The 18,040-nt window shown below is 37.1% G+C and overlaps 2 protein-coding genes across 2 annotated transcripts; one reads left to right on the forward strand and one right to left on the reverse strand.

Moving 5' to 3' along the window:
* The first annotated feature begins 456 nt into the window (after positions 1-456).
* Positions 457-10,902, forward strand: LOC306883217 (cadherin-related family member 5-like). Its single transcript, XM_079438335.1, has 14 exons — positions 457-629; positions 1,162-1,337; positions 1,995-2,057; positions 2,632-2,721; positions 2,923-3,009; positions 3,993-4,097; positions 4,193-4,378; positions 5,138-5,228; positions 5,317-5,414; positions 5,559-5,765; positions 6,089-6,202; positions 8,060-8,126; positions 9,573-9,727; positions 9,892-10,902. Exons 1-14 carry the CDS (start codon positions 458-460, stop codon positions 10,471-10,473), a joined length of 2,193 nt encoding a protein of 730 aa, XP_079294461.1. The 5' UTR covers position 457; the 3' UTR covers positions 10,474-10,902.
* A 5,573-nt stretch (positions 10,903-16,475) lies between these two features.
* LOC306881563 (relaxin-3 receptor 1-like) lies at positions 16,476-17,654 on the reverse strand (the record flags this gene model as incomplete). The annotated part of the gene is made up of 1 exon (XM_079435749.1): positions 16,476-17,654. One exon carries the CDS (start codon positions 17,652-17,654, stop codon positions 16,476-16,478), a length of 1,179 nt encoding a protein of 392 aa, XP_079291875.1.
* Positions 17,655-18,040: the final 386 nt, after the last annotated feature.

Consider the following 18,040-nt stretch of genomic DNA (forward strand, 5'->3'; position numbering starts at 1 on the left):
CTTTATTATTATTCAAAAATTTGGAGAACAACTGCAAAACAGTAAATATTTAGTTGGTATCTCATTATTAGTATAAAAGAACTAAAGCACTGATCAAGGATTCCCAAGTAGTGACAGATAAACTAAATATTATTATTAATACAACTTTTTTATTTCTCACCCCATTTATTTTGTAATTTCACTTTTAATGAATCCAGTGCTGCATAAAGTCATCATTTATTCATCTGGTTAGACTGACAAAGTAATTTTAACATATTTCACATGATCAGATTTCTCACAGCCTCCCATCCCGCAGTGCTTCCACTAATACAAAATGACCCCTGAAAAACAGATGCAAGTATTTGGGTGGGAGGGAGCAGTCCACTGCTGGCAAGCTCTTTAGGCAATATATGACCGTAAGATGAAGTCACAAACATTGCGACTGGAGTCAACTCCCACTCATCGGTCAGCACAGTCAATGCTTTATGTGAAGAAGTACCAGCTGGTGCCACGGTCTCATAGTCCTCCATACTTATTTGTGTGCATCAGAAACTGGGAAATGGACATGATATTTCAGTATAAATCCATAACTACCATCTTTGGCTGTTTATTCGCATTATTCCTTCACAAAATCTGCTTTGCTGAGAAAAGTAAGTCATTCTTGTTTCAGTTTTTAGATTTCCTAACTATTGTCATCAACGCTATTGTGTCAGTACGACGTGTCAGTCTCTGTATTTTTTTTACGATGTAAGTAATTTCAGCTCAGTCAGTGGAAATAAAAAGACGCCATGTCTGTCCATTGTCTACAGACTGCCGGAATGTAGAGCTTCAAAATATGTTTCAGTAATATTGTTCAAAATGCTTTCCTACAAATATTGTGTCATCACAGAAAATGAACTGCCCCTCAAAAACTTTAATGTGCTATAAAAACTGAACAATTCAATTTACTTTAAAACATTAAAATATTAGAATCTGATTCAGAAAGTTAAATTGACATGCTAAAATTGAGTAGCATATATCTGTGCATACACATTTACAAATACAGACAAAGATAACGCATTCATGTATTAACTGTAAAATATGAATTTCGACAAAAATATTTGTATTATATGACAAAGCACATTTTTGTTTTATCTGCTATAATATGATAAGAAAATGGTAATATTTGTTTTCTCTCCGCAGTTTGTACCGTCCCCTCAGAGCCTGTAACAATTAAAGAGAATAACACCGCTGACACAGTCGTTGTTCATATTAACACAACAACAAAAGATGTAACGCTGAATCTCACAGAGAATCCTGGGAATGCCTTCGATCTGAGAGGTTCAGAATTGATAGCAAAGAAAGGAATGGACTTTGAAGTATGTGTATTTCATGACTTTCCAGTGTCTTGTGCCAATTTGAGTAACAAGACTACGATGACACTGTTAGAAAATCCAGCTAAAACCAGCTTCAGATGGTAGTTATGTTTACATGGTTTCTAGCTAGTCATTCGTGGTCAGTATCTGATCCAAGTTGATTTAGTTAATCAGCAACACTACCAGACATTAGACCTGGTTTAAAAATGGTGGTAGGCCAAACTGGACCACACTCTTAAAAATAAATGTGCTTTAAAAGGTTCTTCACAGCGATGCCATAGAAGAACCATTTTTGGTTCCACAAAGAACCATTCAGTCAAAAGGTTCTTTAAAGAACCATCTCTTTCTCACCTTTTCATAATCTGAAGAACCTGCTTTTACCACAAAGAACCTTTTGTGAAACAGAAAGGTTCTTCAGATGTTAAAGGTTCTTGGAACCATTTAGACAAAAGGGTTCTTCTATGACATCGTGAAGCACCTTTATTTTTAAGAGCAGTAACAAACCAGCTACCATTTTCCAAATACTAGCTTGACCATCTTAAACTGATATGACTTTGGTTTAACTTAATTTGATTTAACATTGGACTACTCGTGAAAATTCACAACGAAAAATCACAAAAGTTTAATCCTAACTTCAGCTGATATTAAACTGTTTTCCAGACACTTCTGGGCCCTGAAGAACTAACTGTCCAGATCCGATGTAATAAAACTGGCTACAGAAGTGTAAGTTACTCAGAACTGCAATTACAATTATGGATTTATGCAGATGAATGCAAAGCAAACAAAAGTCTTAGTATTAGATCAAATATGAACCCATATGTAATTTGAATGAAAGATAGCACAAACACATTTTTTAAGCAAAGCATTTCACAAAAATAAATTTTAAAGGTTTTAATTGACAAAATAATGTAAATGCTGCACTAAATGAAGACAATCAACCAATTAATATAAAATAAATAATAATTCATCACATTCACCACTGAACTACATCTGTGGTTGCTGCATTAGGACACCTGAGTGAACTTGAGGGAAAGACTTCATATATTCACTAGAGGGAATTCCATCTTATTAAATCTGAAACCATCTGATTAAAAGTAATTGCAAGAATGGCTCAGAAAAGTGTAGACTTTAGCATTTATCATTTGTTTGGAGATGCCACTTGATATAATGTTATATGACATCCAATATCCCAGTCTGTTTGGGAGTCACTGTTATATCGAGGATTAATAGTAGTTGTTTTTTTATCATTAATATTAATTTTTGGCATTTCATATTCATTTGTACATTTTATCTACAGATCACTCTGACTGTGATTGTTCGTGTTGTGAATATCAATGACAACCCTCCATCATTTGACAAGAGCGAGTATACACTTGACATAAATGAGGTGAGAGCATATTGTTATTCAACATTATTTTAAATAATTGTTGATCCAGTACATGTTCTTCTTGGCAAAATCACAATTGCATACATAATAAAGTGGGACAACTTGCTCATCATTTTTTAAATCTACTGTCAAAGTGAGGATGCTGCCATTCTAGTCCATTCTAATGCCATTCTAATGTTGCATTTTGTGTGTATTGCACAGCTTACACCAGTTAATAGCAGCATTGCCCTGATTGAAGCAATAGATGATGATTCTGAGGTTCTGTATTATTCTATGGAACCAACTGTGGTAAGCAATCAATTAATTTTCTCTAATAAGAAGATCGAAAATTATTTCAGGACTTGTTTATCCCAAAATAAGTCAGTCATCATTCTCTCATCCTCATTTTATTCCGAACCCATATGAGCTTGTTCTGTAGACCACAAGAAGAGAAGACGAGCAGAAAGTTCAAGCTGCTCTTTTTCATACAATTAAACTGCGTTTAAGCTCGAAACGTCACCTGTGATGAGAACATAATTATATATTTATACATTTCTGGAGGCCAGAGGCTGTGAAACTCCAAAAAGGGGGGGAAAAGCATCATAAATGTGACAACTGTGCTGTTACAAGTCTTTTGAAGTCATACGCTAGCTTAGTGTGAAGATCTGACTGAAAATTAATGGGATAGTTCACCCAGAAATGAAAATTCAGTCGTCAGTTTCTTACCCTCATGTTGTTCCAAATCCATAATGCTTTGTTCATCTTCAAAAAAACGAATTAAAATATTTTTTTTTTATGAAATCTGAGAGGTTCCTTTTCTTGCATTGAAAGGTATTTATCCAAAACTTCAGCTTGAGGAAATGCTTCAAAACGTTCATAATGACATAGTAAACATAATCCATATGAATTTAATGCTTTAGTCCATGTTTTTTTAATAGACACAGTCCCTTTTTATGATGAGCATATAAGGTGAATAATTTAGGCTTTTATTCACATATAAACATTAATCAACATACATAGAACACATCAAATATGATAAATGCAAGCTCAAACAAGCATGCTTGCAACCTTGTCTTATCAGAAGTCTTGGATTAAACCACTCAATTCATATGGATAAAATCTATATTAACTTTTTGAAGCATCAACGTTTTAAGTGAATGGACTTTCAATAAAACGACTGAAATCAAATAAACTGTGAGAATTTAGAGCTATTTGTTTGAAACAGTATGAGTAAATGACATTGTTTGCATAGTTGCTTGAACTATTCATTTAATACAAACATTTTTTTACAGAATAGATACTTCAGACTTGAGACCATGTATATACCAAGCATCCTTGTGAACAAGATTTTAGATTACGATGTCATCCAACAGGTGAAACTGATCTTGTATGTGCAGGTATGTAAAAATTGTACCGTTTCATTTGAATGTGATCATTTCAGAAATTCTCTCCTGATCTGACATATAACGCAAACAATTCTTGCCTCTTACAGGATACTCAACCGCCATCACAACCGGGTGAAAGCTCTTTCACAGCTTCAGCAACCATCATCGTCAATATTATAGACATTGATAACCGTCCTCCCTGGTTTCAACCATGTACAAGAGTAAGCAGTGGTAATGCCAAACTCTGCCTGAGCCTGGGCTACAAGGGCAGGGTGAACCTAACAGAGAAACAGGTACATTTCCATTCATATTATGACCATGGAAATAGTTCACCCCAAAATTTACATTTGCTGAATATTTGCTTACCCTTAGGCCATCCAAGATGCAGATGAGTTTGTTTCTTTGTCAGGACAGATTAGAAGAAATTTAGCAGTACATCACTTGCATCCTCTGCAGTGAATGGGTGCCATCAGGAAGACAGTCCAAACAGCTGATAAAAACGTCATAAAGTAATCAACGAACTCCAGTGAAAAGCTGCGTGTTTGTCATAAATCTATCACAACATTTTTCTCATTGCTTCAGACTAAAATATGAGTCCTCCATCCATACTATTGCTTTCTCCAGTTAAAATCCAGTCTGAATCAGGAGAGAAATATGCATAGGACTTATAATATGGCCATACTGTAAGTGACAGTTTAAAGATAAAACACCCTAATGACGGATTTTTTTTATTTTTATAAACAGGCAGCTTTTTTGCTTCACAATACATTAACTGATGGGCTGAAGCCTTGTGGCTCATTGTGATGTTTTTATCAGCTGTTTGAACTCTCGTTCTGACGGCACCCATTCACTGCACCCATTCCATCGGTGAGCAAGTGACATAATTCTAAATATCTCCAAATCTGTTCCCATGAACAAACAAACTCATTTAAGTCTTGATGGCCTGAGGGCCTGAGAAAATGTTAATCAAATTAAAATTTTGTGGTGAACTATTCTTTTAATAAATGCAATGGTGTGTTTTGAAATTATACATACTAAACTGATATTTCCAGGATGGAGCCTTGCAATTGCAGCCAGGTCCAGTGTATGCCAGAGATGGAGATAAAAGCAGAAATGAAGAGATAAGCTATAAAATTGTTCGAGGTATTAAAGCATTTTCCCTCACATAACTGTTGCTCCTACACACTCAATGTTCAACGTGAACTGCACAATCATTTCTGTAATTGCCTAGGAAATGACGACAACATATTTCAGATTGATGAGAAATCTGGAAACATATCCATGCTGAAACCAGCAGATATAGCTGGCCCAATATCACTCTTAGTTTTGGTGAGTTTCTTGTGCATATTATGAAGACTTTCAGAAGTTTTATGACATATGCATCCTCGTGATGTCTGGTTGGACCTGAGAGCAAATACAATTTTCACTGCTTAATTTTGATAATAGCGACCTTCCTTTATCTGTCATTCCCAGGCTTCCCAAGTATTAAATAGAGATCAGTTTGCCACCACTTCAGTCACTATTGATGTAATGAAAAAGAGCAGAATTGCTCCAAGGTTTGAGAAGGACCGATATGAAGGGTATGTTTACAGTACTTCAGGGCCTGAAAACATGGTGCTAAGGGACAGGACATCCAACAGACCCATCAGAGTCAGAGCAAGGGATGAAGATTTTGCAAGTGTAAGTTTTAAAACTTCATTTAATACCATCAGTTAGTGATTTACTTTTGTAAATTGTAATTTGTAATTTGACATTGTATTTGTGATTTACACATTGTGATTTACCCATGTGACCCTAGAGCAACATCCTTGATGGTTTTGGAAAGGTTTTTAGGGTTGATGTTAGGTTTGGGGTTGGGGTTTAAAGCAACATTCATACCAATTTATCACTCCCCTCTGATTTTAAAGCTAGTTTATTGAAAGAAATGTTTTTTTCCCGACGACCAACAAAGAGATTGATCAAGGATCAATAAGAGATTGCCAGTTTCTCCCTTTATTTTTCAGGGAATCAATCCTGACATAAGATATGAAGTGCAGTATAGCAGCTATGTTAATATCACAACAGATGGGTTTATACTGTTGAAGAAAGGCGTTCGGACTGATTCCTTTGCTGTGCAGGCAAGTACATATGTCTTGTATCTATTTTGAGAATATTTTAACCACATCATAGTTGATAATAGTTGTTTGCACATGAAATCTGTCTATTTTTACCATCACATGGTCTTCAATTATGATTGTGTCCTAACCAGACACAGCATTGGTTTTGAGCAAGTTTCCAGCAAGTAATTTGTCAAAAAAAAACATATAAAAAAAAAAACACACATATCATATATTTAATATTTAATATAAAGATGTCATAGGGATTTTGGAAAATATGAGATTTGAGTGATGGCAGTACTACCCAGTATGATAAACTATCGTCAAACAATCATGTTGTTCATTTCAGCCACAGAATTTACCAAAGTTTTTATTACTTATTTTATCCTGTCACATCTGGTTTTTGAAATACTGGTCTCACTTTATATAGGCATCTTATTACACTTAAAAAAAATGCTACATGACTTTCTTTGAAATAATTAGCATTCAGAAATCGTATAAAAATTTCACAAATAATTACAAAGAAACAGCAAGTAACAGTATAACTACAAATGTTAATTCAAGTACTTCAAATGCACAAACATACACTCACCTAAAGGATTATTAGGAACACCTGTTCAATTTCTCATTAATGCAATTATCTAATCAACCAATCACATGGCAGTTGCTTCAATGCATTTAGGGGTGTGGTCCTGGTCAAGACAATCTCCTGAACTCCAAACTGAATGTCAGAATGGGAAAGAAAGGTGATTTAAGCAATTTTGAGCGTGGCATGGTTGTTGGTGCCAGACGGGCCGGTCTGACTATTTCACAATCTGCTCAGTTACTGGGATTTTCACGCACAACCATTTCTAGAGTTTACAAAGAATGGTGTGAAAAGGGAAAAACATCCAGTATGCAGCAGTCCTGTGGGCGAAAATGCCTTGTTGATGCTAGAGGTCAGAGGAGAATGGGCCGACTGATTCAAGCTAATAGAAGAGCAACTTTGACTGAAATAACCACTCTTTACAACCGAGGTATGCAGCAAAGCATTTGTGAAGCCACAACACGCACAACCTTGAGGCGGATGGGCTACAACAGCAGAAGACCCCACCGGGTACCACTCATCTCCACTACAAATAGGAAAAAGAGGCTACAATTTGCACGAGCTCACCCAAATTGGACTGTTGAAGACTGGAAAAATGTTGCCTGGTCTGATGAGTCTCGATTTCTGTTGAGACATTCAGATAGTAGAGTCAGAATTTGGCGTGGATCCATCATGCCTTGTTACCACTGTGCAGGCTGGTGGTGGTGGTGTAATGGTGTGGGGGATGTTTTCTTGGCACACTTTAGGCCCCTTAGTGCCAACTGGGCATCGTTTAAATGCCACGGCCTACCTGAGCATTGTTTCTGACCATGTCCATCCCTTTATGACCACCATGTACCCATCCTCTGATGGCTACTTCCAGCAGGATAATGCACCATGTCACAAAGCTTGAATCATTTCAAATTGGTTTCTTGAACATGACAATGAGTTCACTGTACTAAAATGGCCCCCACAGTCACCAGATCTCAACCCAATAGAGCATCTTTGGGATGTGGTGGAACGGGAGCTTCGTGCCCTGGATGTGCATCCCACAAATCTCCATCAACTGCAAGATGCTATCCTATCAATATGGGCCAACATTTCTAAAGAATGCTTTCAGCACCTTGTTGAATCAATGCCACGTAGAATTAAGGCAGTTCTGAAGGCGAAAGGGGGTCAAACACAGTATTAGTATGGTGTTCCTAATAATCCTTTAGGTGAGTGTATATTTAGATAAGAATATTGTATGACATGGTTGTAACTAAGGCCACTTAACGTAAAGTGTGACTGAAAATGATTTCTTTTGTCACCAGATTCGGGCAGTGGATGTGTCTACTGGTGAGGCAGGAACTACTACTCTGTCTGTGATTGTAGTACCATGTAAGTTATAATACAAAAAAGTTTCCTAGAAAGTTTAACCCAGGAGTGTCCAATTTTGCTTCTGGTGGGCCACTTTCCTGCAGAGTTTAGCTCCAACCAGCTCCAACACACTGACCTGGAGGTTTCTAGTGATCCTGAAGATCTTGATGAGCTGGTTCAGGTGTGTTTAGCTGGGGCTAGAGCTAAACTTTGCTGGAAGGTGGCCTTTCAGGAGCAGTATTAAACCAAAGTCCCTTTCAAGAAAAGTCTGTTCACTCGGCCGCCATATTTGCAATGCCTCCAGGCAGCTCAAACAAGACCAAGTCCTATCTAAATGAATGGGGGAATCCTGAAATCTCAAAAACTGCTCGTTGAACTCGCGATTAAAGTACATATTTCAAATCAGCAACAAAATCTGAAATTAACTGCCCCATTTAATGTTGTTTCTTCTGCTCAAATGGTGTTTAAAAAGCTTATTTTTCAGGCTAGACCAGCAAATGCTCATGCGTCGTTCCAACGCGCTTAATTGGTAAACAGGCTTAATTGGTCCAGCCTCAGGTTTCTAAGGGAACCGGAGCTTCTAATGGCTGCTGCAGTGATGTAATGACTTTACCAATCAACAATTGGCTCTTTCATTTAGAAGGCGGGACTATCCTGCCATATTGCGCTTTGCAGTTTCTCCCATTCATATAGGAGTGAATCGTCTTTATAGTTCTATAGTCCTTGATAAAACATCCCTTGTTTAAGTGTTAAAGGATTAGTTAACTTTCAGAATAAAAAATTTCCTGATAATTTACTCAGCCCCATGTCATCCAAGATTTTCTCAGTTGAAAAGAAATTAATGTTTTTGAGGAAAACATTCCAGGCCTTTTCTCCATATAGTGGACTTCAATTGAAGCCAATGGGTTGAAGGTCCAAACTGCAGCTTCAAAAGGCTCTACACGATCCCAGCCGAAGAATAAGGGTGTTATCTAGCGAAATGTGTCATTTTCTAAAAAAAAAAAAAGTATATACTTTTTAAGCTCGTCTAGCACTAACTCGACTTCACGTATTACGTAGACAAGTTGGAAAGGTCTCGCATGATGTAGGCAGAAGTACCGATCCAGTTTACAAAGCAAACATGCAAAGAAAGTCAAATGCCCTTTAAAAAAATTACTGATCATTTTGCAAGATAAAACCCTTATTCCTCGGCTGGGATCGTGTAGAGTCTTTTGAAGCTGCATTGAAACTGCAATTTGGACCTTCAACCCATTAAAGTCCACTATATGGGAAAAATCCTGCAATGTTTTCCTCAAAAAACTTCAATTTCTTTTTGACTGAAGGAAGAAAGAAAGACATGAGCATCTTGGATGACATGGGAGTGAGTTTTTTTTATTTTCTGGAAGTAAACTAATCCTTTAAGGTTCTAATATTTTTTTTTTCAGCATGTTTCCTGTCTAATTTTTCTATTTACACCTGCCATAACAGTAGTGGGGGTCCAGTCGCCCGATGAGGGGTACCGTGCAGGAGACATGGCTTTGCTGGGCTTTGTAATGGCTGCGTTACTGGTGCTCTGCCTCATTGTGATTGGGTATCTGATATCCCGTGTCAAGAAGGGGAATCCTGATGCATTCGAGTCTGAGGTCAGCATCTTCTCATCAAAGCTCAGTGAGTCCAGCTCTGAGTGTCCACTTTGTAAAAGAAATTACGCTTAAGAGAAAGTTCCCTAAGAACGCCGTAATCATGTACTACAGCAGGTAAAATACAGCTCATGAAATTGTGAGATTAACCCTCTGCCCTCATTCAGTGTTTAGGGCCATGCTTGAAGTTTACTCAGCCCCCTAACAGGCCAAATCCAAGAGATAGCATGCAGTTCACCAATGATGGTTTCTTGAATGAAGGGGACACAGGGAGATCCAGATCCAGGCGAGCTGAACAGAAAGAAAGGAGATTGGATGCAGTTCAAGCAGCAATGGTGCGAGTGATACCTCGCAAGAGACAGAGGCACTGCAGCTCCTGTGGACTCCAGACGCATACCAACCATTCACACCACAGTCCTGCCATCCAAACCAGAGGAAAGGTGAATAAGCATAAAGTAAAATCCATTCTGGCTAAAGAGAGGAGGAAGGATGATAGACACAAGAGCGTTTGGTTCAAGGAGAGCGAGGATTCTTCAGATATCGAGGTGGAGATCATCCCTGACACTATAGGGCTTAAGCCAGAAGAGGACATTGAGAAAGTCGAAGGGGATTTTGCATCCCCTCCACTGGAAGACAGTGAGATGGAACTGGGGGAGTTGACAATGCTGAATATACAGGACTTGAGTAGCAGGGAAACAGCAAATTCTGATAGTAGAGAAGGACAGAACACAGAAAGAAGAGATCAGTGAGGATCTTAGAAGCTCCTGCCCAGTAAAACTAGAGCTCTTTGCTCATCAGAGACTGAATTCGTTTTTTTTCAGTTCAGTTTAGTTCAGTTTGGCTGAAATAATTTATATTTGTGAAAATAATACCGGGTTCCATTCAGACATAATTAATGGCAAAATACTGACACATTCATAATGGTTTTAAATGATGAGTCCATTATGATATGCATTTTTCCATTGTGTGATATGCATGCTAAACTGATATGCAAACGTGTTGATGTAATATGTCTATCATTTCAGAAAACAATACTTTAAAATAATTTAATGTTGACTTGCTGCTTTATTTAACGTCAGCTGTGTTTATGTGAATAATACATTGTGAAATAGAGTATTTTGTATAATTATGTAAATTATGTGGAAAACATCTAAGAATAAAGCAAATGTGAAAGTAGCATCAAGACTGGATGTGGTATCTGATTTATATATATATATGCAAAGGACTGGTTGCATCATTATGTTGTCCCTTTCTGGACATTTTTACCTTTGTTGTAAAATACCAACTCTTCACTGATAGGTAAAACAGGTTTTCATATGAGAAATGTCAGACTAAGATTCAAACACTGACAAACCAAAAAATGCTTCAGCTACACTTACAATGAAGGTGTTTGGGTCTAGAATACAACAGTTGTCTAAGTGCTTAAATTTTGAACCAAACTTCTAGGCTACAGGCAGCTGTCCTTCATGCATTGAAATGTGGCACAAACCAATACCCACCACTTGAGGGCTCCATTGGCATGAATGATGACTGTATCATGCCAACGCTCCTCTGAAAATAGTTAAGACAGTTAGGCAGGCTGGGCCTTTCTAATGTGATGTTTTCTCAGTGTGCTCTCTAGTTATGTGTTGGTTGGCTTTTTGAATTCTGAAAATAGTAAGTGACAACAAAATGAGACTCATTATCCATATAAAGGCTATTAAATTAAAACAGGGCAAGTCGTGATTCCCCTCTCTAACCTAATGGTTAGAGAGTTGGACTTGTAACCCGAAGGTCATGGGTTCGAGTCTCAGGTCCGGCAGGGATTGTCGGTGGGGGAGTGAATGTCCAGCGCTCTCTCCACCTTCAATACCACGACCGAGGTGCCCTTGAGCAAGGCACTGAACCCCCAACTGCTCCCTGGTCGCCGCAGCATAAATGCCTGCCCACTGCTCCGGGTGTGTGTGTTCACTGCTGTGTCTGTGCACTATGGATGGGTTAAATGCAGAGCACAAATTCCGAGTATGGGTCACCATACTTGGCCGTATGTCATGTAACGTCACTTTAAATTATCAACAAGATTAAATTTGCATAATTAAAAAAAATTGTTGTACACAATCACCTATTCCTTCTGCCCTCTGATGGTGTTTTAGTGTGATTGTATCAATGTCCAACTTTAGGCCATGCTACATAAATAAATTGTAAGAATAACGTTTATAGCATTAGTAATATTTCAAGATTAACATGTACTATACTGAAGCAACTTATGCTTACTTGATTATACTTTTTTTGGAAAAACATCATGTTAACATGTGAGTATCAAATATGATACACTAGGCTTTTGAGGAATGTTTAAAGAGCATTACAAAGTTAAAAAGTTATACTGATATATCAAAGTCCTCTAAATTCATATATATTTACATTTATTCATTTAACAGATGCTTTTATCCAAAATGACAAGTAACATATACAACAAAGCACTTCATCCTAAAGTGGCAATGACATGAGAAGTGGTAATAAGTTTCAGACACTGTTTAAAGGATTACAGGCTAGAACCATAGACTGTAAAAAAAGAAACAGTTAAAGCATAAAGGATTTGAAAAAGATGCGCTTTTAGCCTTGTCTCTGTAGTCTTAGGCCTGGGAAGGTCATTTAACCAGCAGGTAACCGTGAACGTGCAAATTTGTGAGCGTGATCTTGTGCCTTTCTGCTTGCGCACCAACCAAAGGCCTGCCTAATTGTCAAGCTATTAGTAGACACTGCAATATTTGTGCTTAAAATGTGATAAGAATAAGAATATAGCATTTTACAAGTCAACATGCAAATCTGTGAAATTCATTAACTTAAAGAAAGAACTAACTATATATTAAACATTGGTGGTTGAAAGTTATATACTTTTGCCAATGAGCCTTATATAGGTTACTAGCTATTTTAAAATAGTTAGAGACCACATAATTAAGAAGTCATGAAACAATAAGTCTAAGACAGCAGACACTTCACTTACAAAATAAAAATTTTCTTAGCACCACTTTGCAGTTTATAGTATGCATTTTTTTCATAATATGGTAGCACTACCAGATATACATTTGCACATAATGTGGTTTTGTGACATTTGCAAGTCATGACAACATGACCTGATCCTGTAGCCATCTGAGAGCTATATTTGTTCATATTCTAGCAGCATATCTGCAAGGTATTTTGGCCTTAGGCCATTATGGTAACATTTTGTATGAGCTCAAACTGTCTAATAGTATTTTTGGGTTGGCCAGTACGTTTGTCCATTATTAATCTAACCTGCTGGTGATGAATGCATGAAAAAGCATATCTGGGTCTTGTTTGGATACAAAGGATCTAATTTGTGCTGTTTTTCAGATGGTAGCATTATTGCTGTTGCGTGACTCCTGAAGCTAAGATCAGATTCCAGAATCATATCAAGATTCTTGACTTAGCCAAGGTGCATTTACCTTTTATATTTCTTCTGTGTTGCCAAAACAATCACCTCTGTCTTGTCTTTATTTCAGTAAAGAAAGCTTTGGCACATTCAGCTGTATATTTCATTTATGTACTTGCACAATGTGTCTAACTGAAAGGCCCTTCCACATGTCCGTTAACAAAAGGTCCATGCGATGTTCATTTCAAGGAAGTAGTTTTATTGTTTATGGTGTATATGTGACCCATAGTGTTGAATCCTGGCGATTCATTTTAAAACTTGGGTTGAAGTTAACATAAAAACTGCATTTTTCTATTTAAGTTGCATAGGTAAAATGTGTTTAATAGTAGATACAGTATGTTAGGTAAATGTGACTATATCTGCAGGGTTCAAAGAACAGACGGCAAGCAGCACTGAGTAGAAATTGATTATGTGTAATCTGGATTACGTGGATTACATGACTACATATTATTCACACTGACAGTAAATTAATCATAATTTATTGATTCTTTTATTTCTTTTAAAATTTCCTTTAAATCCTACTGTGTGTCATACCATTTAGCTTTTTAGACTATATCCACAATATAGAATGGCCAATGTAAATAATTTACCAATCTATGCTTCTGAATTGTTGGGGTTGGGGGGGGGGGGGGGGGGGGGGGCTCTCAAACAATTAGACCATGTATGAAACAAATAATTATGCAAGTTTATAAACACTGCTGATGTGTATCTGTGAAACACTTTGTCTTCATCATATGTAGCGACCTTCAGAAATGGTTGATTCTGAAAGTCTGGATAAAAATATTTAAAACCTGCAAAACTAATGTCATTGCTGTTTTCACATTTATTATTATTTGTTCACATAATGCAGAGATTGCTAAATGTTTTGTCAGCCAATCCTCTTTGACCTAAAAAATGTATTTCAGATATCTCTGGGGAAGTTCATTTTAATCATTTAACATCACATTTGCGTTTTTACAGTTCAATGCTGCTTAATGCTCCCACTGACATAGAGGTAAACAAATTAAATACTTCCATTTGAAGGTTTAAGGTTTTTAAATAATACATTTTATTTTACATTAGGATGTCATTGTGTTTTTTTTATTATTATTTTTTTTTATCCACTCACATACCCGCTGCAGTTCTTACATTAAGCCCAATTGGGAAATCCTGGTGTAATGTAATGTTTAATGCTGTTGATATCAAAAAAATTTACATTTTACTTCCCTTTGCTTTTTTTATTATTAATATTTTATATATCCGTATAACAGGTTTAATGGTAAGTTTAAAACAAGTTAGGTAAAAAGTAATCTAAAAGTAAAAGTAGTCAGAATATATTACCTAAAATGAGTAATTTAGATTATGTTATTAACTACAGTACAGTTTTCATCATGCAATCTGTAATCAGCTATGGACTACAATTTGTAAGTAATCTACCCAGCTCTGATGGCAAGTTTTATAAAGTTATGAGCAGAGAGGGAATACATACAAATATAAAGCATATTTTAAAACATTTAATTATAAAAAATACAAGTACACTTATTTGCCACATTAACAACAGTATTAAGATAATCTGTTGTTTATGTTAGGGAAGCAGACTTCCACAAAGGATTAATTCAAGCAGTGGTGTTTATTGACAGCAGAGCAATCAACGGAGGATGAGATTACATGCAAATATACTTTGTAGGAAGAGAGGAGTAGATAACAGGACTGAATTATCTTGACAGGAACTCGTGGACTCTGGGAGAACCACACACCTCACTGTAAGACGAAGACTGGATTGTCAGGAGATCGTACGAAGAAACTGGAACCAGGAGACGGAGACATACCACGCTGGAGGGAACACATTGAAAAGGGTTCCAATGGCAAATGCATAGATGACTATATCTGATGTATCAGGAAACCAATTGGCAATGCTACTGATAGCTGTGTGATAGCACCAAAGAATTCTCTTAGTGACCAAATAGCAGAATATTGCTAATGGTTGAATTTTTATGTGTGATTATCAACAGAGAAGATGATTTGAAGAGTGTTTTACATTGACTGCAGATGTCTGCGAAACATTGCGGAATATTTCAATGCAATTATTTTTCTTTCTTATTTTTGTCATCATTTGTACTTTTAGAAAATTTTATATTCTCGATACACTAAAAGGTCCATAAAATATCCTACTATGCACTGTGTTAATATAAATTGTGCATTGCATTGTGATGTGTTTTAGGGTTAAAGCAAATGTCTGTAACTTTACGGATAATCTACCAGTTCCTTTTCCATTTTTTCTTACAGTGAAAAAAAAAAAGATGATATTTACAAAAACATAATTTATTTACCCGAAAAACAAAGGTATGATTCTCCTTGCAGCTTCTTTATTACATATAGGGAAAATCCTGTGAAAGAATTTTTGGACTTTTCTTTGCCAGTGTTCCTCATGATATTCAAAGATATTTGAGCAGGTTTCTCAATGATAGTTTTTCCTGCACTTGGATGCAAAGCTTTCTGTCACTATTAGTTGAACCACTGACAAATCTTAGCCCGAAGCATCTTACACACTTTATTGAACAGCTGTCATTTTATCAAATAAGGTTAATTTAATCATTTATCTTCAGCCCAGAGATTTGAATGATTCTTTTGGATGGGAAAATTCTTTTTACCCGCTCACTGTTTTGTGAGCAGTTAAAAATTCTTTTAACTGCTCACAAAACAGTTTTTAGCATAAAAAAACATGCAGTATGGTAAGATGTGGCAGCACATCTTACCCCACTCTCTGTCTCCTGATGAAGATGGATGCTAGTGACGAATATTGTGAAATAGCTTCTTTTGTGTTCTGCAGAAGAAAGAGAGTAATACTTCGAAATGATATTAGGCTGAGTAAATGATGAAAGAATTTTAATTTTAGGTGGAGTATCCCTTTAAGAGTTATATTGAAATAAATCTGTTATAAAATTAATATCAATAAATTACTATAAGTCATGTACAGTATAAATACAGTTTTGCAAGCATCAATTCAGTGCTCAAAATACCTTTAAATTTCAGAGTATTTTTTTTATTTAAAATGTACATATTGTGAATTCACTATCACACAAATATATATATCATTTTATATATTATATATAACCTTTTTTTCTTTTTTAGCCATTAGGTCTAACTTGGACATGTGTATGTTCAGTATGTATATGGGCCAACAAATAAAACATCTTTAAAACTGTTCAAGTCACAGACAACATCTACAGTACAGTCATTGGTCCTTCTCAAATCACAGTAAACCCTTTGGTTTAAAAGGGAATAAAATAAGTCCACTGTTTAATTAGTTAACAGAATCTGTCTGAAGTCCTATGAATGTTGTCAGTATAAGGTGGGTTGTCTGGATTGTTGGGAGCTTTGTGCGTCAATCACGTTTAAATGAATTCCAGTGTGTGCGTCATCCAGGTTTTGATTGCTGCCATGTAGTTTTCCAGCCTTCGAAATAACAGGCGAGGAGATGCGCCAAAAGAAACGATGTAACATTTTTCTAAACTCCCGTCGCATTAGACAATACAAAACTGGGTTTAAACAACTATTAGTATGAGCAAGACAAACAGTCACGGGGAAAACATAAGTATGCACCATGTAGTATGTTTTGTCCCAGTGCACAGCGTTCAATTTCACCAGCACGCCCCAGAGGGTGATCGCATGGTTTGGCATCCAGCAAATGAAAAAAGAAAGGACCACCACTGTTACAGACTTTGCTACTTTAGATCGTCTTCTTTGACGGGTATTAATGCCCCTCTTTCGGATAAACCTGAGCAGTAACAGATAACACACTGAGATAATGAACATGGGCAAGATAAACGCAATGACTATTTTCTGAAGGTGATATAGAGCGAGCCAATCCTGGCCATCTGGGAACTTGAGGAGACAGAGTTTTTCACCTGCCACTACTGTCACGGTGGAGAAAATTGAAGTTGGAGCTGTTGCCACAGTCGCCAAGATCCACAATACAGCACAGACCCACTTCACGGACTTCTTTCGAGAAGGGATCTTTAAAGCAGATGCGACAGACCAGTAGCGCGTAATGCTCATTGCGGTGAGGAAAAAGACACTGGCGTACATGTTCATCACAGTGACTGATAAAATGATCTTGCACATGGCGTTACCAAACGGCCAGCTGAAATCAAACGCCGTATCCACAGCCCAGAAAGGCAAGGTCAACACAAACTGAAAGTCGGTGACAGCTAAATTGATGACAAAGAAATTAATGATGGATTTCTTTCGACCTTGTCTTATCTTCATAAGGAAAAACACCAAAAGGTTTCCGACCAAACCCACGGCGCACACCGCGGAATAAACCACAGAGATGATAATCCGCAGGACGAGGCTGCCGTCAGCAGTCACATCGATGTCTTCCAGACTGATGAACTTGTGTTGATCCGTTAAACTTCTGTTCAAAGTTCCCCATCCGCTTTGGTTGAGAATGTCACCCATTGTTTCTGAAGGAAACTCTCCAACAGGTGCCTGGTGGACAAGGGTGTCTACTGATCGCATATCAATTAGTCTGGCATTGTTTCACAGAGAACATAAACGGTTTTAGATGGCAATGGGTTCCCATAGGTATAAGCGACATGTTTTGAACACGCAGTGCACCTGACGGCCAGCGTTTTATGCAGAAGCGCGCGGGGAGCGCCCGCCTGTGAAGTGCGCGCACTGGATAACACCGCTGACTGACGTACAGCCGTACTCTTGACGTCATGTCATGTCATACAGATTTGAGGGAAGATGACCAAATAACACAAGATTCCAAAATAAACCTCTTACTTAATCATTCAATAAACAAAAATAAACGGACACCAAACGGGTAACAGCAATTTAGGCTAGATCTGTGTGACCCGTTTGGTGTCCGTTTATTTTTAAGTTGTATGCAGCCCATATCT

Source organism: Barbus barbus (genome assembly GCF_936440315.1).
Source record: "Barbus barbus genome assembly, chromosome: 2".
Taxonomy (NCBI): Eukaryota; Metazoa; Chordata; class Actinopteri; order Cypriniformes; family Cyprinidae; genus Barbus; species Barbus barbus.

Excerpts from the sequence above, each read along its gene's own strand:
- LOC306883217 (XM_079438335.1), top strand. The coding sequence starts at position 458 with ATGCTTTATGTGAAGAAGTACCAGCTGGTGCCACGGTCTCATAGTCCT. Across the intron at positions 3,010-3,992 it reads ATTCTATGGAACCAACTGTG|AATAGATACTTCAGACTTGA; the intron begins GTAAGCAATCAA and ends ATTTTTTTACAG. Across the intron at positions 5,766-6,088 it reads GGGATGAAGATTTTGCAAGT|GGAATCAATCCTGACATAAG; the intron begins GTAAGTTTTAAA and ends TTTATTTTTCAG.